The 21,922-nt window shown below is 35.4% G+C and overlaps 1 protein-coding gene across 4 annotated transcripts in view; it reads left to right on the top strand.

Moving 5' to 3' along the window:
- LMBR1 (limb development membrane protein 1) overlaps window positions 1-15,266 on the top strand; it is a 146,819-nt gene extending 131,553 nt beyond the window's left edge. For 3 of the 4 annotated variants that reach the window (XM_076006756.1, XM_012786269.3, XM_012786267.3), the window contains 2 exons: window positions 8,882-9,043; window positions 13,302-15,266. In XM_076006756.1, coding sequence (XP_075862871.1) covers window positions 8,882-9,043; window positions 13,302-13,387 — 248 coding nt within the window. In that variant the 3' untranslated portion in view covers window positions 13,388-15,266. The other variant, XM_012786270.3, reaches the window with a different exon arrangement.
- Window positions 15,267-21,922: the final 6,656 nt, after the last annotated feature.

The raw sequence follows: 21,922 nt of genomic DNA, 5'->3' as shown, positions 1-21,922 counted from the left end.
TGTATTTAACAACCAAATTCCAAGCTGTGACATTTTTCACTCTTCTCAGTGCCTCTCACAACGAAATCCTGACCTTGGTGCCGTCTCATTTGCTCCTGTGAGATCACCCACAACATCCCATCACCTACAGTGAAATGAGAAATGCAATAACAAGAAAGTCATAATTTACCTGCTTATGTGCAGTTTGTCTCTTATTTCAACAGCTTTTTAGTAAAGGGTATAATTTTAATTCTAAATTGAAAATACATTGAATCTAATATAAAATAACTAATTTGGTGATATTTTGCTTCAAAAATGAAAGTGTTCTCTGGGTTTTTTTCTTTATTAAAATTTGCCAACTCCTATTGTTGATGTATCCCAGGCTTTAGGTTTAAGTGCATTGTATGATATGACATTTATTAAAGAATTCCTTTTAAATAGCTTGTTACATTGGAATATGGAAAATATCATACTAAGTGGGAAATCACTACTATGTAAATTTTATAAGCATATCACTTGCTACAGAGAATTAAGTTGTGAGGGAAATTCTGACCATATATTTTTAGTCAAATGTAAGTAATAGTGATGATAGTTTTATTGTCCATAGGAAACACTAAGAATCTGTACTTAAATTTTTTTACTAAAACTCTTTAAAGCTCTTTAAAAATAGTGCCATGTCAGGGGATATAATTTTCAGCACATTGTTTTTGCTGCCTGTTTAGACTTCAGTTTTAAAGAATCCAAAATTTTTTAGGAGTTTGTTGTCCATATTTACTACATAGTAAACAATTTACTATGTAGTTTAATAGACTCTCAAAGTGATTAGAGGAAGTATTTGTAAACAAAATGAAAATAGAACAGGATCAAATTATCTATAGATGCCCAAACTTTTTTGTCATAAAATGTTTCAATGAATTTTGTAAAAGTAGATTTTGTATGATTGCTGATATACTCTTTATTATGCTTAGTCAAGAAACAACTGAGAGGCTGACATTTTTTGTGTTATTCTTAATTTGAAAATTGCCTTTAACCAAAATGCAAAATTTTTCTCACATGCAAACAACAATCTTGGAAATACTTTACTAATTTCTATTTTAAAATTATTTTTGAAGTCATTTTTTCATCCTGGAAGTTCTTTCTGTAACTTGTAAGTTATGTAAGACCTAAATGCAGATTTTAAAAATAAATACAGGTATTAAAACAAAAATACTTGTCCTTTGAAATCAATTTGAATTTATTTTCAGTATTTTCATGTATTTCTCATCTGGGTCCCCTACAGTCTGTCATCTTACAGGAGAGAAAGTAGATTATTCTCTTTTGTTCCTTGATGAAGGGACCTTGTTTAAAAACTGGTCTTTTTTGGAGAGGTCTTTATTTGGGATTTCACAAATAAACAATTAACCTTTATGCTGGTCTTTCCCTCTCTACTTTTCATTGTGAAATGGAAATAAATGATGCATTCACAGATGCTTAGCAATGACAAATGTGAAACAAGTATAAATTATAATATATGCCCCTAATTGTGACATCGATAAAATTTTAAACCTCATATTGAAAATTTCTCACCAAAAAATTGTATATGACTTATGTTCAGATATATTACAGAAAATAATAAATGAATGGTACTAATTAACTTTTGATTAATTACTAATGTTCTTATATCTGAACAATAAATTTATGTATCTACTTAGGATTTTAAGTGTTCTATGTCAAACTGTCCAAACAGTTAAGAGAGCAACTAATAATAACACTCTAAAAACTCATATTCCTAGTGTGTACTTGCTGTGTTTTCCTGATGCTGCACTTGTTTCAGGGCATGTGATTCTATCTCAGAAAATGTCGTGTTGCTTACACATATCTAAACTCAGCCATCTGTTGATATATAAATACTTTAAATTTATTTTGTTATAATTTTCGTGTGAAAATAATTCCAGTTAGGATCATTTAGTTGGAAGGAACCTTAAGAAGTAATTTTTAAAATGTTATAGTTAAAATGGTACAATTAAAACTAGAGAGTGATAGTAAAAGTCTAGTTTATACTAAGAAGAATAAAGACCCCTAATCTAGCTGAGGATTTTTAATATAATAGTATATATGCACAATCAACTCTGAGATAGATGAACAGATTATCTCATTTGTAGGATTGTTTTCAAATTAATTATAAAGAATATTAAAATTACAGATCAGGCTAAAGTTGCTTGTGACCACCATTTTTAATCCCAGTCCCTTCTTCCAAGTTTCCAGAAACCTCTTTGGTTTATAGCTTTTGAAATCTTTTTCTGTGTACATGTATGTGTGTGTTTGTGTATGTGTATACTCTAGTAAATTTTTAAACTCTCACCTGAGTGTTACTTTTTAAAAAAATTCTTTTGTTAGCATTTTTGTTCCTTCTGATGACACTTAACTTGGTGTGCTGCCCAGTGAGAGTTAAAAGAAGAAAAGGTTTTGAAATCATTTCCTCTATCAGAACTTAGTCATCCAAAATGAATTTCATACCAAAACTCTTAATTATCTATTTCTGTACAGGTAATCAATGACCTTCCTAGCTGCCTAATTCTATGGACTCTGTTTTTATCTTAATTGCTCTGTGGCATTTACTCTTTGTAATCCTCCCACCAAAAAAAAATCTCTTATTTTTTCATTTCTGGTCACTGCTTCCTCTATTTTTGTCCTCCTTCTCTGGCCATTCCTTAGCGGTCTCTTTTACTGCTTCTCAACTACCACCCATTCACTTGCCCCCAAATCCAAACCTCTAGCCCACCTCTCATCCTAAACTAAAAACAGAGAAATCTAGCTCTGTGCTATGTATGGGTGTCCTACTGCCATCTCACACAGGTCGTTTCTAAAACAGAGCCCCTTCATATTCTCTTTCTCTCTCTCTCTTTCGTTTCTCTTTCAGTCTTTGGGACACTTTCTACCCAATAGGCCAAACCAGAAACTTGAGAGTTAAGGTAGATGCCTTTGCCTTCTAGCACCAATACCTAACACAGTACTCAATATCGTCTTGTTAATATATCTTACATCTACCTCTTCCTTCCTATTGTCCTTTTAAAAAAATGAAAAGAGTCAGACTTGTATAATATCCAAAGCAGAGAACCAATATCATCTTGTTAATATATCTTGCATCTACCTCTTCCTTCCTATTGTCCTTTTAAAAAAATGAAAAGAGTCAGACTTGTATAATATCCAAAGCAGAGAAGTGAGTATATGATTTTATTTTAATATTCTATTGTGAGAAGAGTGTTCATGAAGTAGATTCTAAGCAGGTATTTTGCTGTAACTTTTTACTGTGTTATCTGAATACAGTTTATACTGTGGTAAGGTTTGTAGTATAGTTTATCACAGTCTACCTTGAAAGGAATATTATACCACTTAGTATGAAAAAGCAGTATACAGCAGTATACTTCCATTTCTTCCCTACCAGCTTTTGTGTTTTTTTATTTTTTATTTTTATTTTACATTTTGAGGCAGGTTCTCACTCTGTTGCGTAGGCTAGAGCGCAATGGTGTCTGTCATCTTAGGTCACTGCAACCTCAGACTCCTGGGTTCAAGTGATCCTCCTGCCTCAGCCTGTGATCTATTATGCAAAATGTTCTATGCACACTTGAGAAGAATGTTTATTCAGCTGCTGTTGTGTGGAAAGTTCTGTATGTATTTGTTAGGTCCATTTGTTCTACCATGGTAAAGTCAGTAGTTTCCTTATTGATTTTCTGTCTGCATATTCTATCCATTTCTCAAAGTGGGTATTGATATCTCTTAATGTTATTATATTGCTGTTGATTTCTCCCTTAAGATCTGTTCATATTTGTCTTACATATTTAAGTACTTTGATGTTGGGTGTATAAATATATTTATAATTGCTATATCTTCCTGTTGATTTGAACTTTTTAATCATTATATAATGATCCTCTTTGTCTCTTGTGACATTTTTTACTGTCTATTTTGTCTGATATAATTATTGCTAGCCCTGTTCTCTGTTGGTTACCATTTGCATAAAATATGTTTTTTCATCCTTTTACTTTCAACCTATGTATGTTTTTATATATAAAATGAGTCTCTTAGACCGCACATTGCAGGATCTTTTTAAAAATCTATTTAGCTCCTCTATGCCTTTTGATTAGGAGTTTAATTCATTTACATTTAAAGTAATTATTAATAGGTAAGGACATACTATTTCCGTTTTGTTGTTTTCTCTATGTTTTGAAGTTCTTTTGTTCCTCTCTTTATCTCTTGCTGTCTTCTTTTATTATATGATTATTTCTTGTAGTGGTATGGTTTGATTCTTTTCTCCTTATCTTTTTTATATCTACGATATGTTTTCCATTTGTGGTTACAATGACACTTGTATATTATAACTATATTTTAATTTGATAACAACTTATATTCAATTACATAGAAAAACTCTACACTTTTACTCCTTCCTCACAACTTTATGTTCTTAAAGTCAGAGTTTACTTCTTTTTTTACTGTGATTCAGTTAGCAAATTTTTGTGGTTACAGTTAGTCTTAGTACTTTTGTTCTTTTATTTTTATGTTATGGTAACAGGTAAATTTGAGCATTACCATTATAGTATCATCTTATTCTATTTTTGACTGTGTATTTATGTTTCCAGTGAGATTTATATTTTCATATGTTTTCATGTTTCTGGCTGGCCTCTTTTTGATTCCATATGAAGAACTTTCTCAAAGATTCTTATAAGACTGGTCTAATGATGACAGACTCACTTGGTTTTTGTTTGGGAAATAATTTATCTCCTTTTCATTTTTAAGGATAGCTTTGCATAGTATAGTATCTTCATTATCAGGTTTTTTTTTCTTTTAGTACGTTGAATACATCATCCCACTTTATCCTAGTCTTCAAAGTTTTTGCTGAGAAATCCACTGATAGTCCTAGAGGTATTCATTTGTATGAGATGAGTCACTCTTTTCTTGCTGTTTTCAAAGTCCTCTCTTTATCTTTGACTTTTAACAGTTTATTTGTAATCTGTCTCAGTGTAGACCTCTTTTATTTTCAACTATTTGGGAATCTATGGGCTGCTTGAGTCTGTATGTTCCTCCTCAGATTTGGGACATTTTCATTTATTTATTTAAATAAGCTTTCTGCCCCTATCTCTTTCTCTACTCCTTTTGGGACACTTATAATGCATATATTGGTTGGCTTGATGGTGTCCTATACAAATTATATAGGCTTTTTTTACTCTTCTTCATTGTTTTTTTCTTTTTTTTCTCCAACTGCATAATTTCAGATGATCATCTTCAAGTTCAAGGAATCTTTCTTCTGCTTGATCAAATTTGCTGTGGAAGCCCTCTGTTGAATTTTTTAGTTCAGTCATTATATCCTCCAGCTCCAGAATTTCTTTTGATTCTTTTACATTTTATTTTATCTTTGTTGCACTTCTCATTTTGTTCTTATGTTGTTTGCCAGATTTTGTTAAATTATTTATGTGTGATTTCTTGTAGTTTGATGAACTTCTTTAAAGCAATTATTTTGAATTCTTTGTCAGGCAGCATGCGGATCTCTATTTCTTTTTAAAATTTGCTTTCTTGATACTCTTTACCTTTGTATAGAAATATAGGTTTTGAAATATTTATATGCTTATAGAATAAGTGTTGCTAAATTAAAGCTTTAAGGATTGCTACTTTTTCTTAAATGTTGGTACTTCAAATTTTAAAAATACAACACATAATTACTATCATGACAAAAACATGTCAGGTAGAATTTTAGAGAAGTGATTGTTTAAAATTTTTTTGCTGTCCAGTCTTTATAGAATATTTTCATAATTGAAGAACTGTATGTTGGCAAGAGTAATCCTTTAGTCAGTCAGTATCAGTTAGATTTTTACAAATACTAAATTGAATTTGAAACAACAGTGTCTTTAGTACTAGTCCCTATGAGCTAGTGTGTCCAGTTCTTCAGTGCACTCTGGCAACAGGATCCTGGATTGCTGTTTATGAAGTCAACCTGAAATGTCCGGGAACCAAAACATGTAATGATAGAGGCTGTTCTTTGTCTGATGTCTGGGTGCCCATATTTGGTCTTGACCCTGACTCTCAAGATACCGAGTTGAATCCATTAAGAAGGTATAGTGAAAGCACTTTTCCCATTGTTCATTACATACCTTCCATTCCTATTGTGATACTGCATTTGGCCTCCTGCTTTCACTCTCATTGTGTAGTGGTGCTGTCACAACATAGGATGTAGGTCATGTTCAGGGGTGGTTGAATCACTACATGCCAAATACCAGTGGTTTTCAAAGTGGAATTTGTACACCCCCCTGGATTCACAAAATCGTCAGACTGTGTGAAGAAAATATTAGAACTTGTACTTATATTTATTGTTAGAATCTTTAACATCTTTCTTTTGTCTGTGTATAATGTATGTATCAGTAAATAGTACATACCGTGTTTCTCCAAAAATAAGACCTACCCATGAAATAAGCCCTAGCAGGATTTCTAAGCATTTGCGCAATAGAAGCCCTACCCTGAAAATAAGACCTAGTGATGGGATTGGCTACGCAGCATATCTCCACAACCCATGCATTTTGTTGCAGAGCAGTAAAGAAGATGAGCAGCCCTTCTCATCTGCCCCATGAGAGCTCTGTTGCTCGACATGAGAGATTGGGGCCAATGGTTCTAAAGGAAATAGAGTTGCAAGAAATTCAGGATGGAATTCAGGGTTTGGAGAGTTATGATGATGTTCCAGAAGAAGACAACTTAACTATATTTGAATAAATGTAGGTTGTTGTACCGTACTTAAAAAAATTAACACACCCCCTGAAAATAAGCCCTGGGGTGTCTTCTTGAGGAAAAATAAATATAAGACCCTGTCTTATTTTGGGGGAAATACAGTATATAGTTTATAAATAAATACATGTATATTGGACATATGTGCTCAAATTTTGTTTTTACTAATGGTGATATAGGAACAAAAAAATTATGGGAGCAGGTAAGACTCTTATTGAGCAACTGGGCAAAGATTTTTATTCTGGGATCCATCAGTTCCTCCATAAATGAGCTTCATGGTATGCAAAATTGTGTGTGTGTGTTTACATATGAGTGTGTTTCTTGTGAGAAGATCCATAGCTCTCACCAGATTCTCAAAGGAGTCTTTGGCCCCAAAGATCAAATAAACTACTTATCTGGGATCTCTGGGCTGAAACCACTGAAGCTTGTTTTGGTAGGACTATATCTTATTTACAGATAACTTTATAGGTTAAATTAAATGGTATCTTCTTTGAAAAATGAGATGTATAATTAGATATGTATTCCTTTTAACAAAGTAAAGTTATATAAGACTTTAACTGAGGAACTGCAGTCCAGATTGTTGTCATCACCTCATGGCAATTCATGACACATGCTGCATCATCTCCAGGTAGCTGGGTGTTAACCTTTTTACAGAGGTATTTTATTGTATGTTTTCATTAATCTTCTGTCTTTTAAAAATATTTTGTTATATTGTATTCTTTCAAATTCAAACACATTGGCCCTGGGTAGAAGTGAGTACAGAAGAGCTACTTTAGAAATCCCCTGTTTTTGTTATCCTGTTTCTATATGAAGGTTTTTCTGTTGTCTCTATAAGCTGTTCTTGTAGAGGCCATGTGTAGTAGATGATGGAATTCCTTTGGAGTGAGGTTGACAGTTAAGTTCAAAAGTCAGTTGATAATGTGAAATTGAGTTTAGTCAAAGTTATTCTTGAAATCCCCCATAAGATCCTTAAATCACCCATAAAATGAGGTACATAATTTTGTTTATACAGTCCTACTGGCAATTGTTATTATTTCTTCTCTTTGTAGTTTAAATTTTATATGGCCCACAAATGGCCCTTCAGTTTCTTGTCTGAAGAATGTTGATGATCCCATTGTCTCCTGACTGACCACCTGAATGGTGTGACTGACTTCTCTCTCAATGTCAGAAAATCCTACTATTCACATATTTTTTCCCAATAAATATTGGACCTGGGGCACATATTCATTAAACAGAGTAACTATTTAAGCTATTTTTTAAAGTAAGTCATTTAAAAATGTGTGTAGGTGAATTTAAGTAACTTAAATGCGTAGATAATATCATCACACTACATTTCCAGCTTTACCTTTTTATTCTATAAGCCTATAGCATTAAATTCAGATTATCATTTTTTTAATGGAAGGAAATTATCCTATTTACTTATTCAATTATGTAACAAATATTAAGTTTGTGTAAGGCATTATTCTGGGCATTGGGATTATAGGAGTGAAATAAAGTCCCTGTTCTGATAGAACTTACATTCTAGTGGGGAAAACAGGCAATAAATAAACCAAAAAGGAAAAAAAATTCAGGTAATGTATACTATGAAGAATCATAATTAGAATAGAGGCCATGGAGGGTCTAGCTGTTCTAAGTGGAGGAATCAGAGGTTTCATCTCCAAGGAGGTAATGTTTAAGCAGAGACCTGAATGAAAAGAGGGGATGGAGAGGCAGTTCCCCAGAGGGGCAACTGTGGGGGAGGTGTGAGGATTTGCTCAGACGTCTTTTTTATCAGGGCTCTTGTTTCCTGTTATTGGTGATAGCCATCCCATCTCAGCAGAGCATGCGTTCACCCATCCTTTCCGTATGAGCAACACAGTAGGTTCATTTCTAATGTAAGCCCAAATTCCGTCGAATGACAAGGGGTGTTTCATTCTGACCTCGTTCATCATTTACAAGTGACTGCGGCATGTGTGGGAAGTAGGTTAGGGCTGGCTTGAGTTTGTCCCACTATATAACAGTTTTACATTTTAAAGTAGGGTTCATTCATTAGAGCATCTCACATAACAGAAATGAGAAAGTCCATGAAATTTGATCTGATTTGTATTTTATTTTGTAAAATACTTTGTAAAATATTTTACCTGATTTTATTAAGGGCTGTTTTATTTATTTTTAACAGGAATCACTAGATTTGATCTACTTGGAGACTTTGGAAGGTTTAATTGGCTGGGAAATTTCTATATTGTATTATCCTACAATTTACTTTTTGCTATTGTGACAACATTGTGTCTGGTCAGAAAATTCACCTCTGCCGTACGAGAAGAACTTTTCAAGGCCCTAGGTAATCCTGAATTTCATGAGTTTTTTTTCCTCTTTCTACTAATTAATAATTTAGACATTTGAGTTAATTTTAAATCTTAAGCTATTTAGTTTTCCAAATGTATAAAACCTTTGAGGTCAAATTCTTGATCCACTACTAAGTGATTATGATTTTCACTTCATTAAGCCTCAGCTTCCTCACTCATCTGTAAAATAGTGACAATATCTTCTTCCTTTTATGATTATTGTCAATAGTAACTGCAATAATTTTTGTAGGTCCTCAGAATAGTACCTGGCACATCATAATAACTCAATATACATTAGCTCCTTTACTGTTACGTTAGTGGTGGTCATGGTGGTGGTGAGGGTGACACTGTGTTAAAGGCTTATTTTTTTTTTTTTTTTTTTGAGACAGAGTCTCGCTTTGTTGCCCAGGCTAGAGTGAGTGCTATGGCGTCAGCCTAGCTCACAGCAACCTCAAACTCTTGGGCTCGAGCGATCCTTCTGTCTCAGCCTCCCGAGTAGCTGGGACTACAGGCATGCGCCACCATGCCCGGCTAATTTTTTTATATATATATATCAGTTGGCCAATTAGTTTCTTTCTATTTATAGTAGAGACGGGGTCTCACTCTTGCTCAGGCTGGTTTTGAACTCCTGACCTTGAGCAATCCGCCCGCCTCGGCCTCCCAGAGAGCTAGGATTACAGGCGTGAGCCACCGCGCCCGGCCCTAAAGGCTTATTTTTTGGTAATGATACTTTTTAGTTAAAGCTTCTTTGAGGCTTGGATTTATAATTATCAGGCTGTAATTCCTTCCAGTAAGCCAATAAGAATTCTGGATAAAAAATGTTAGCCTTCTTGGCGTTGATAGGAGAAGAGGGCATTTTTAATCATGTATTCCATGAGTCACATGCATTGTGACCCTGTTAAAAACTGTTGGGTTTGTATAAAGGGTACTAATATAAAGTACGAATGTATTTTTTATGCTTATCTACACATTAGTGCTAAGCATATTTTATACTTTAGGAAACCAGGACAGTATAAACTATCTTGGGTTTGGAGTGTATCATTTTATGATACAAGAAGGGAAGGGCTATGATTTATTGTAGAAAATTTTATAGAAAATCCTGACATTAGCTCATTTACCTGAGTTGACATCAATTGAGTGCTTATAGGCCATATTCCTTGTGGCTTTTAGTTATTGCAAAAGGCTACATATTGATTAATTTGTTAAGGTCCAATTTTCAGATAACAAACTATGTGAGTGGCAGTAAAGCTCCTCATGTCACCAAGCTTTCCAACCTTAATGTGGAAAGGGTTACCTTTGGTAGGAAAAATGATTGCAGATCATCTATCCATGTGTATTTTGAATATGCCCTGTGAGGAGGTAGCTGATGAAATATTGGCCTGAAAGGAAAAAGTTACATCTCATTTCAGCTGGAGCACCAGGTAATCTATAGATTTGAATGCTTAGATTTCATAAAGCTGGCCAAATTTAAAACTGCCAGGTTAAATGAAAGTTAAACAGTCCTTTCAGTCCACTGTCTAGAGTCAAAACTTAATTTTTAAGGCTATTGTAATATCAGCAAGATTAGTCATAATCTCAGATAAATTCCCACTTAAATGAGATGGTTGCAAATGAATTGTAAGTTTATTGATTGAGTTAGGTATTCTGGGTATCATTTTGTTAAATAGTAAAATATAACTTAACTGGGGGTAAAATATCTTAAATGTATCAGTTCTTTGATCATAAGAGACAGTGGAATTACCAAGAGTTGTATAAAACTAGATTCTAATAGATTTACTTTTTTCCCCAAATATTTTTTTATTATTCTTTGGGGTGTGCTAAGAGAGCAATTTTTACCTAGAAAAAAATTCTCATTAAGTATATATAATGTTTGAATGATCTGAGATCTTAAGTATGATTTCACTGAGAGTTATAATTTGATTATAAGATATAGCTATCTCCTTTCTTTTTTGTAGGCTTTATTCCCTTTGCTACTATGTCCATTGATAATAATAGTATCCATCTCAAAGAATATCTGGCACCCAATAAACATTCAAAATTTAGCTATGGTGGTAATGGAGGTGATTGTTTCTGGAGTTGTCTGCAGAAGAGAGACATTGTAATTTTTCAGAATGCACTTAAGTTTTAGTAGTGAACTAAATCATTGATCTTAAAAGGGTGATTCCATTCTGGTTCAGTCAGTGAATTCCTCACTGATCCTCTCATTCCCTCAGTCCCTTTCTGACAGGCTTTGTTTCAGCACATTTCCCACCTCCAACAGGTACAGGTTCTTGTTGTCACTCGGCGGCTTCACCATTCCTGGGACCAGAACCATCTTTCGTGTTGAATTGATTTCTTTTTTCTTTCCCATTCAAACATCATAGAGAGGCTCAATTTTACCATTTATTTTTTTTTATTTTTATTTTTTTTTATTTTTTATTTATTTATTTTTTTTGAGACAGAGTCTCACTTTGTTGCCCAGACTAGAGTGAGTGCCATGGCGTCAGCCTAGCTCATAGCAACCTCAAACTCCTGGCTCAAGCAATCCTGCTGCCTCAGCCTCCCAAGTAGCTGGGACTACAGGCATTCGCCACCATGCCCGGCTAATTTTTTGTATATATATATTAGTTGGCCAATTAATTTCTTTCTATTTATAGTAGAGATGGGGTCTCACTCTTGTTCAGGCTGGTTTCGAACTCCTGACCTTGAGCAATCCACCCGCCTCAGCCTCCCAGAGAGCTAGGATTACAGGCGTGAGCCACCAAGCCCGGCTAATTTTACCATTTATTTCACTAAGATATGCAGGTGACAGAAATGTTAAAATTTGGAGTGCTATGTTGGCTTAAGAGTGATATAAAACTGCCTAATAGGTAGACTATCACCTGGAATTTTAGGGGAAAAGAATCTTTTCAAAGTAAGTGTTTGAAGTGTCAGGAAGGTCTGAGCCCTATGAAAATTAATTTCTCAAAATCTTTCCTATATATGTGCTGCTTATCTGCAATCACGTGCCACGTGACTATCTTTTGTCAGTGATGACCTGCAGTAGTCCCGTAAGATTATAATGGAGCTGAGAAACTCCTGTTGGCTAGTGATGTCATAGCCACTGTAACATCATAGTGCAATGCATTACCTTTTCTATATTTAGATATGCTTAGATACGCAAATGTGTGTACCACTATGTTACAGTTGCGTGTAGTATTCGGTACCACAGCATGCTGTACAAGTTTGTAGCCTAGAAGCAGTGGGCTGTACCATCCAGCCTAGTATGATACACTAGGTTCGTGTGGTATAGTATGGTATAGTATGGTAGGCTATACCATCCAGGTCTGTGTAAGTACACTCTATCATGTTCGCATGACAAAATCGCCTATGACAAATTTTTCAGAATGTATCCCCATCATTCCACAATACGACTGTATCCTTACATGTCATTGTATTTCAGTTTTATTAAATGCTTGAAGCTTTAGTACCACATGAACTCTTAAATTTTCTTCTACCTTTTCTTCCTGTGAGGGTACAATATTGTTCTATGTATCTGGTATGTTATTTAAATAGTTGCTATATGATACAGCAGGAAATGTGAATTTAAAAGATACCTCGAAATACCTTTGAATAGTGAAATATTATTTGTGATCAATTTGTTCTTTTGTCATTTTTTTCTCTTCATTTTGGTAATTTTTTCATTTTTTTCTTTTTAATTACATATTAATATTTGGGTGTATCTTTTCCTACATTTTCCTGCATGTGCATATGTTCATGTGTATTTTAGAACAAAAATGGGAACATATCCTTCTCAGGTTAGGTTCCCTGGGAAGCATACTTTAAATAGGAATAAGCTTGCCCAAAGGAGGTTTATTAGACGGGGTAGGGAAAGGGCAAGGGAAGGGACTGTGCAGATAGAGTAATTGCACCTTGGTGCCTCAGCTGGCCCTGTGGGATGTCATGACTACAGATGACCCTTCAGAGCTCCACTCAACTGAGGAGAAGGGAACAGGCCTTTATACACATGCACGTGTCTGCCTGTCATTGGAGGCAGACTGTCCTGGAAGGCGGAATTTCTGCTGCACAGCTGTCTTCCACTCAGGCCATCTCAAGGGAGCTTGCTAGTGGGAGGAAGAAATCTTTCATTCCTCAAGAGGCTCTGGGTAGCACATCACAGCTTCTGCAATACAACTTTACAGTCTGCTTTGTAAATCTCTTCTTCCGCTCTGGCAACCCTTTGCCCAACTATTCAACAATATATCATTTCTCACTGTTTTCTTGATTTTTCTGCAGGGCTTCATAAACTTCACTTATCAGATACTTCAAGGGATTCAGAAACAACCAAGCCTTCTGTAAATGGGCATCAGAAAGCACTGTGAGACACACAGCTGGTACATTCTGCAATCAAGACCTGAGAACTCCAAACTATGACATTCCTGTCAGACATAGAAGCGTGTTCAGACTGACCTTGGCTCATGTTAGGACCTGGGCCTATCAGTGTTCATTTTTTTCCATAGTCTACTAAGAACTTGGCTAGTGCTGATCTTATTTTATAAAATTTAACTTTCTGATCAATCCTGTAGTTTCCAGTGTAATGCAGATTCCTTAGAAATGTGTAGAACAGCACATTCTTTGTAGACACATTCATTCACATCAGTAACTAGAACCATCCATATGAAATTTTTTTTTCAACTGATATGAAAAATGTTAAAAAGGCAAACTTTAGGACTTTCTAAAGATTCACTTAAATCCCATTATATATTTTATTCAGAATGTAGAAGCCTACCTGAAAGGCATCCTTGGTATTATGTGAAGGTTTTTCAGAAAATTCAGTTTTCAAATGCAGTAGAAACCGCTTCTAGACATTCTTATTGCATTGAGTGCATTGGAACTGTAAATTGCAAATTATATTTTTTTTAAAAAATACAAAAGCATAGTTTCTGATTTATGTTACTGAATGATACTGATTAGACTTTGAGCCCAGGGAAAAATACTAAATTCTTTTAAACCTTGAGCCTTGGTAGAAAACCACAGGAATATCTTCTATTGTACAGTATAATAAGCTATGGTAGGAAGTATTATATAATCATAGTTTAAGAACAGTTTATGTATATATAATTCAATATTACCTCTCATAACATAGTTGCCAGTGTTGAATACACTTGTAACTTAGATTTTGCCTTATAGGCTATACGTATGCTCAGTTTTTTTTAAAGCATTTTTTTCAATGATCACTTAATTCTCTGTGCTTCTGTGATGCTTATGAAAAATATTAGTGCTGAGTGGTAGAAAACTCTTCCCTCCTCGTATTCTTTAGGTTTTGGTTACTTTTGTATATGCCATTTCAAACCTCTGACTTATAAAAGTTACCAGTTTAACACTCAAAACTCACAGCATCAGCATTCATGATGTAAGAATAGTTTTGCAGTGTAACATGATCTGATAATCATTCAGTTACTAAATTGTAAATAATTGTTGGGATGGTTTCTTGGCTTTAAGTCCACTGAATAAAACTATGAACATATACTCTGTGTTACCATCCACTAGGGTGGAATACTGAAAATTGTGCATGCAAAGATAAGATGGGCCCATTTGCACATAATTCATATGCATAAATGTATATGTTCACATGCACTATGTGTATGGCAATAGATTGTCTGTGTTCAGACAAAAGTAAACATTCTTTCTCAAATTGTTGAATTTAAAGTTCTTTTGGAGAAATTTATGAAAAACAGACTATATCTATTTAACATCAAAAATTTTCACTTAGAACCAAAATAATCAGAAAATTTGACCTGTATATTTATAAATTTCACTGAGTATACCTTGCCTTTATTTATACCCCTGCATTTCCTTCTGAGCTTTACATCTTTTAAAAATGCAGCTTGGTTTTAAAATAAAAGAACATTCATTTTGTGATTCTATGCAACACTCAGTGAACAGTGAATACCAGTCTAGTATCAGTGAATTTCTAAACATAAGATTTCCATATCTAGAAAATATAATTCAATTGCTTTCTATTAATAATTTCACTATTAATTATACTTATGTAAGCATCAATTGCAAGCTTTTATTTTTAGTGAAACTTGGAATCTGTACTTTCAGCAGACCAAGTCCAGGGAGAACAGAAAGCAAGTATAATAATATCACTTTTAACTTGCACCATTTTCAGGGCACATCCAAAGAAAGAGTTTCTAGGTATTTGTAAAACATCTGAAAATTTTTTAGCAAAATATTAAAATTTCCAGTGTCTCTCAACTTTTGTTCATTTGAAAGTTTCTTTCCATCTGAGGACTTGAGCTGGGTTTGGATCAGTAAGCTTAGTAAAGTGAATTATAAAGGTTTAAAACCTTTACTGGATGGTTCTTCATTGCTGTTGAAGCAGAAGATGAGTATCCTGTGGGAGGACAGCTGCCAAGCCCGGGCCTCGGGTGCCTTCGTAACAAACGCAGATTGCTCCATACTCGATCTGCTGCACGATCACCCGGAGGTTCTACCCCTGATCACATGCACAGGGCTCTTCCTCCTGGGTGAGAGATTATCCCACATGCAGGTGCTTCTATTTGCTGTGTGCCAGAGGCTGCTTTGCAGACACAAATCACAGAAATGGGTGGTAGAATGCTGAGGCCAAACGTTCTGAGTACTGGTAAGGACAGTCACTCTGAGTGGTCTTCATTTTACTGCAGTTGTAACAGACCCTAGCTGTGACAGAGCCTGGAAGGCAGCTCCAAATGCTCACAGTAGATTAATTCTGGAGCTGCCATTTCATTTCTAACGGATGGCGGTATACCAGTGACTGCCTTAAATCAAGCAGTCCTTTTATTCTCTCTTACCTTGAGTCTATTTTAAAAGGGCATTAAGCACTATAGTTACAGAGTTTCTTGAGGACACTTAGCAGATTGTTGTTAATTGGTTCTACAATACTTAAATTATTTCATAATTAAAAATTTTTCAGATTATGACATTTGTATTGATTTTTACTAATTTTCCAAGATGTTTCTTAGATTTACTGTTTACATAGCTTTATGTACATTCTGTGTAAAAATAGACCTCTAAATAGATGTTACATGAAAATTGAACACACATATGCTAATGTTAGCTCCTTAAATTGCTGCACCGAGGTGCTGGTTAGTAGGTAATTTCCTACTGCTGCACTGAGGTGCTGGTCAGTAGGTAACTTCCGCGCTGTTTTGCTGCTCAGATGCATACGGGTGTTCATGCACCTGCTCTCAGCAGCACAGCCTATGCCTCTGCCTCTGCCTCTGCCTCACTTTGCTGGTGCCCATTAGGCTGTCCCTGCAGCTTCAGGAATGACTTAATCTGCCAGCCACACCGTGTCTATTGTTTATAAGCCCTTATGTGCTTGCCTTGTTAGCACAGTATTTAATGCATAAAGGCAGAATTACTATGTTTTTCTCTTAAATGTGAGCATAAATGCATAACTGACATTTTAAACTTTAGAAAACTGGTATAATGCTACTTTTAAAAATAACGTTTGGACACACTGGTAAATTATTTTTGTTTACAGATTGTTTTGTTTACATATTGTCTGTTGGTCTTGTTTGTTTCTATGAGATACTTTTAGTGTGACTTTTAAAATGTCTTAGATATTAAAGTTTTATGAAAAGTGATTTCATATTTGGTTTATAAGCACTTCTATGTGGGTTTTGTTTTTGTTTTTTCAATCTTAAATTATCCTCCTGGCTAAAACTTAATGGTATTTATAGGCTACTTCCATGTCAATTTTATACAGGACAGTAATTATTCTGGCGAAATGTTGAATTAAGGAAGAAGCAGGTATTTTCTTTCTCTTTGTGTTGGAGTTACTAGTAGATCAGTTTCTTGCAACTCAAAATGTAGCACCAATAATTGGAAGCATGCATTTTATCTAATTTAATTATTTGAATTATTTAGATTAGTTTGATTTCACTAATTTCTTCTATAGAAAGACTGAGCAGCGCCTACTTGTGGTCTGGGCAGCTTAGTCCAGAGTTCTTGGAAGAGTAAATGCTTGTTAGCATCTGGTAAATTCACTGACAGAAACCTTTATACCAGTGGCTTTCAAACTTTTTGACCACAGTAAGATATACATTTTATTTTGTAACTCAGTAAACACACACACACACATACACACTTACATAAGCAAAAATTAAAAAAGACAGTACCTGCTTTTCCTATGTGTGGTGCATACCGACATTTTCTATTTTTTCATTGTTATTTTTTAAAATAATAGACACAGGCAACTAAGTTATTTTCCAACCTAATGATAAGCTTCAGTTTGAAAAACATTTAACTTTGGAATCCAGTTTGAAAGAACTAATACAGAGACCTTTTGGGGTTTTTTTATTAACTTTTATTGCTACCACTGAAAGCAAAAGTATAATGTATGCAAATTACTTGTACTGCAGGAAATGTAATTAAAATCAGTAGAAATTGCTAAAACTCACATATATGGATTATAAAATTTCAAAACCAGGTAATTGATTGATATGTCTTGAAGGAATATTAGGCAATGAACAGCTAAACTTTCAAAAGAAGTTATTTAATTTTCCAATTCTATGCCATTCAGTTAGGAAGACGTTTTTTCAAGGTTAGCCATTATCATAATCAAAGAGAAAATTCAGACAAAACCCAGTTATTCTCAGCTAGGAATTTGGTGGTGTGTTCTTCTAAAGGTACTGAAGAGGTTCAAGTTCACGAGTATGGATTATAGAAAGCAGGGCAGCACCTGATGTTGGAAATAACTGCTGAGGACAGAGTGATGCGGAAAAGTGTTTGGAGTCTAAACGTGAGGAGGTGGAGATTCAAATGTAGTCTGTGATCTGAGGATGAAAATTTTATCAGTTACTAAAAATATTTTGAGACTCTTGTTATTAAATGAATGGTACCACTTACAAACAGTGCCACTTTAGCATCAAGGATATTTGATTCTACTCTGTTTATATTGACTCTTCAACTTTTCTTTCACAGAATCTTGCAGTTGTCCAGTTTTTCTGTGTGGACTCCACAGCAGACTTGGAGAACTACATGATGAACAGAGTACTGCCGATGCCCAAAGGGGCCTCCTCTGCCTCCTCCTCCTTGCTTGGAGTTTCCCCTTGCTGCTTCCTGGTAGCCCAGTTTCAGTTCAGTCTGAAGAGTGATCCACTTTTTCTTTTGTTTCTCTTAGTCTTTATTATGGAATCTCATCAAAGACTTCAAAGTGGGGGTGGTGAAAAGGGGAACAGGGGAAGGGAGAGGGAAGGGGTGCTGTCCTCACACATGGTCAGCCCTCAGGACCACCCTGTGAAAGAGAAAATAACAGACTTCCGTCTTAGAGGTAAGGAATGGGACTCAGGCAGCCGAAGACATTGGCCCCAGGTAACACTGCTAGTGAGTGGACAAACTGCATGTAAACATAGGCCAGCACAGTTCCAGTCTCACCTCTTCCTTGTTTCAGGTTTTTGGTTTCGTAATGACTCCTGTTGGCTTGGTCAGAGTTTTCCAACACTAGATAATGAATCATTAGTTGCAAAATATAATCAAGTGCTTGAACACTACTACTCTTCCCACTGTCTTATGTGCTGATGGGGCTTGAGAAAGTGTACACAGTCCCAGCTTTCCTGTTTCTAGGCCTTATTATAAACTCAGGTAAACTTAAATCTTTCTTGTTTAAATGCAGCTAAACATGTAATTCAGATAAATAAGTAGATACCTAAGATGTGACTCTAAAATGAGATGAATTTTGCGTATATGGCTTGCAAAAGGGAATGCTTTCAAGTAACAACCGCAACAATAGCCAGCACTTAAACGGAGCTGTGCAGGCCTGTTCTGAGCATTGTATGTGTGCGTGTATCAATAGTTAGCCTTACTTAATCCTCATGTCAACTCTGGAAAGTAGGTGGTGTTATTCCCATTTTGCAGATGAAGCACAGAGGGGTTAAGTAACCTGCTCAGGACTCCACAGGATGCAGGATTCAAGTCTATGCCAACTGGCATCCAAGTCTCTGCCCTTAACCACTTTACATATTAATATATTGCTTCTCGGGTTAATTTCAGCCTATAAGAAGACAGCACCTGTTTTCCTACAGGCGTCCCTCTGTGTGAATAGAACCCTATCTAAGAACAGAATATCTTCAGTTCCTTTGAGAATCAAAGAAAGATATCAAAAGACCTAAAACTTGTTTTAAAATCATTACCTCTGTCTTAGGTGGTGCCTGATGAGGATAGTGAACTAGTTAGAGAACATTTGTGATTTTTTTGGACTTTAAGAATGTGGCTTGATTGCTTTGAAGGAAAGAAAAATGGTTTTGAAAAAGTTCTTAAAGATAATGGTTCTACTTAGCTTGTCACAACTATTAGCCTTACAGGTTTCTAGTGGTCTTACATTCTGTGCTTTGGGGGAAGGCTTGGACATAGTAACCTCAAGCCATTGTTTAGAGCACAGGCTTGGACTTGGGCAAACCTTACCCCCAGCTCTGCCACCAGGCCAGAGGCTGATCCTGATCGAGGAGTGGCTCATACTTTCTGGGCATCAATTTCCTCTGCATTTCCTCATTCAGTTAGTTCTTTGTCTATAAAACGAGGACAGTACCTGGGCTTGTGGCAAAGGGTTAGAAAACAGTAATCATAGTTATCTGTACCAAATTTAAAAGGGGAGTAAAAAAGTCATGTTTGTGTGTTATGTAGCAGAAGACAGGTGGATTTTCTATCTATGCGAATTGTGTATGTGCCCCTTTTCATGAACATAGCTGACCATGATCAGTGGGCTAGCCTGTGCCATGTACCTACCACAGGGCCTGGGACATTATGCCCTTGATAGGTGTTAGCTGTTATTTTTAACAATTTAAATGTTCTCTTTTAATAACTTCACATTTTTAAGGTGATTTCACAATTAGTTGTAGCAGATCCTATAAAGAACAAAAACAAGTTAAAAAATTTTTAATGGTGGGGGTTGTGTAGAAACAACTGAGACTGGTTAAGAGTCACACAGCGTTTGTCTAGCTCACATGAGACTTCGCAAAATGAGCCCTCAGTTACCGTTGGGGAAACTTTTCTTTTGTTGTGATTTTTTAAAATCATATTTATTAAACCGCAATGAGGATTTGAGATTGATGTTAGCTATGTTAAAAAGCTATAGCAAGCAAGAAAACATTTGAGTCTCAATTTTACATCTTTATTATTATTTATTTTTATTTATTTTTTGACAAATTCTGCTCTGTCACCCGTGCTGGAGTGCAGTGGCATCATCATAGCTCACTACAACCTCAAACTTCTGGGCTCAAGTTATCCTCCTGCCTCAGCCTTCCCAGTAGCTGGGACTTACACGCACATGCCATCACGCCCAGATAATTTTTGTTTTTTGTAGAGATGGAGTATCGCTCATGCTCAGGCTGGTCTTGAACTCCTGGCTCAGGTGATCCTCTTGCCTGGGCCTCCGAGAAAGTGCATGAGCCACCACATCCGCCCCTTTCATTATGTTTTATTTGGTTAAGCTTGAAAGTCTAGATATGTCAAACATTAATTATAGTTTTCTTATGTATCTTTGTCCTTGAAGTATCAGCCAAGTCTGACTCTACAAAAGGCAGTAATACGGGATCATTAAAATGTTTCCCCTGATTTTTGTCTAATTTAATCCTTAAATTTCAGTGTGTAATAGTGTGTGCCATGTAATTCCCTGTGGTTGCTCCGGACGAGCCAGATGCCACCGCAGGATTATGTTCTGTGTGTACATACATACCCTCCTTCGCTCATGGGCAGCTTCCCTTTCCAGCAGGCATGGGCTTACATCATTGCCTTGTGTGGCTACATGGTGTTCTGCTCGGGCTCCTTAGAGGAGAGGGCAGTCGCTCTGGTACTCAAGTTGCTATAGTCAGGTCTCTGTTACCAGTGCTCGAATGCAATTCTGATTGATCCTTAATCAGTTTTATTTTTCCCCAGATGGCTAGTCAATTGTGGTAATGCCACGTACTAAACAATATGTGTTTAAATGTCTTTTTCATGAGCTAAATGCCCATAAAAGTCGAGCTTATTTCTAAATTCTATAACCTGAACCTCGTAATTAGTGCATATTATAAAGTGATTTTGAAGAATATTCTCCCCTATTAAGGTACTAAACACTAACCTTGTGTTTTGAATTGTGGATATTTAAACTTACTCTTGATTTCATGTAGCCCTTGGTAATGACTCAGTCTCCTCTGTCTGGAGACTTCTGGGTAATATGATGACTTTACTATATACACTTGGCTTATAATTTGGAAGATGCATTCTTTTAGCACAGATTAGCACATACATTGATGAAGATCATTCTTATTCACAAAATATCCCAGAGACAATGGTAAACTTTGAATAAGTTCTGCAGATTAGTTATCAGTGTTCGTTTCTGGCTTATATCATTGTTACAATGATTATATTAACATGAGGAGAAGCTGGGTGATGGGGATATGGGAATTGTGTACTATTTTTCAACATTTTTTTTGTAAGTTAAATTATTTAAAAATCCCAGAGACATTCTATAACAAAAAAACACTTAATTTATTCTATCTTCTTGTATTCATCAGAGCTCCTTGGTTGCAGGTGCAAGAAACCAAATGCATAAAGCTCGTGGAACATAGCTGCATCTAACTCAGTTTGGAGCCAGCGCCAGCTAAGCCCACCCTAGATCAGCCAACCCCCATCCAACAAACAAGAAATAAATGCTTGTTTTTATAACCATTATTGTAGAAATAGGACTGATAAAATTATGTTCTCTATACAGATGTACCAAATATCTAAAAAAAAAAAAAAGGAAAAAAAAAAAAATTATGTTCTCTGATCAAATGAAACAAAAAATTACTAATAAAAAGAGTAATCAAATATCCAACCACTTGGAAATGTAAAAATTATATTTTTAAATATAAACTCAAGGGGTTTATGAATTAAGACAATGGATTTAA

The sequence above is a fragment of the Microcebus murinus genome, chromosome 9 (assembly GCF_040939455.1).
Source record: "Microcebus murinus isolate Inina chromosome 9, M.murinus_Inina_mat1.0, whole genome shotgun sequence".
Classification (NCBI taxonomy): domain Eukaryota; kingdom Metazoa; phylum Chordata; class Mammalia; order Primates; family Cheirogaleidae; genus Microcebus; species Microcebus murinus.
The sequence above is the reverse complement of the archived record's forward strand: the minus strand, read 5'-3'. Positions and strand labels throughout refer to the sequence as shown.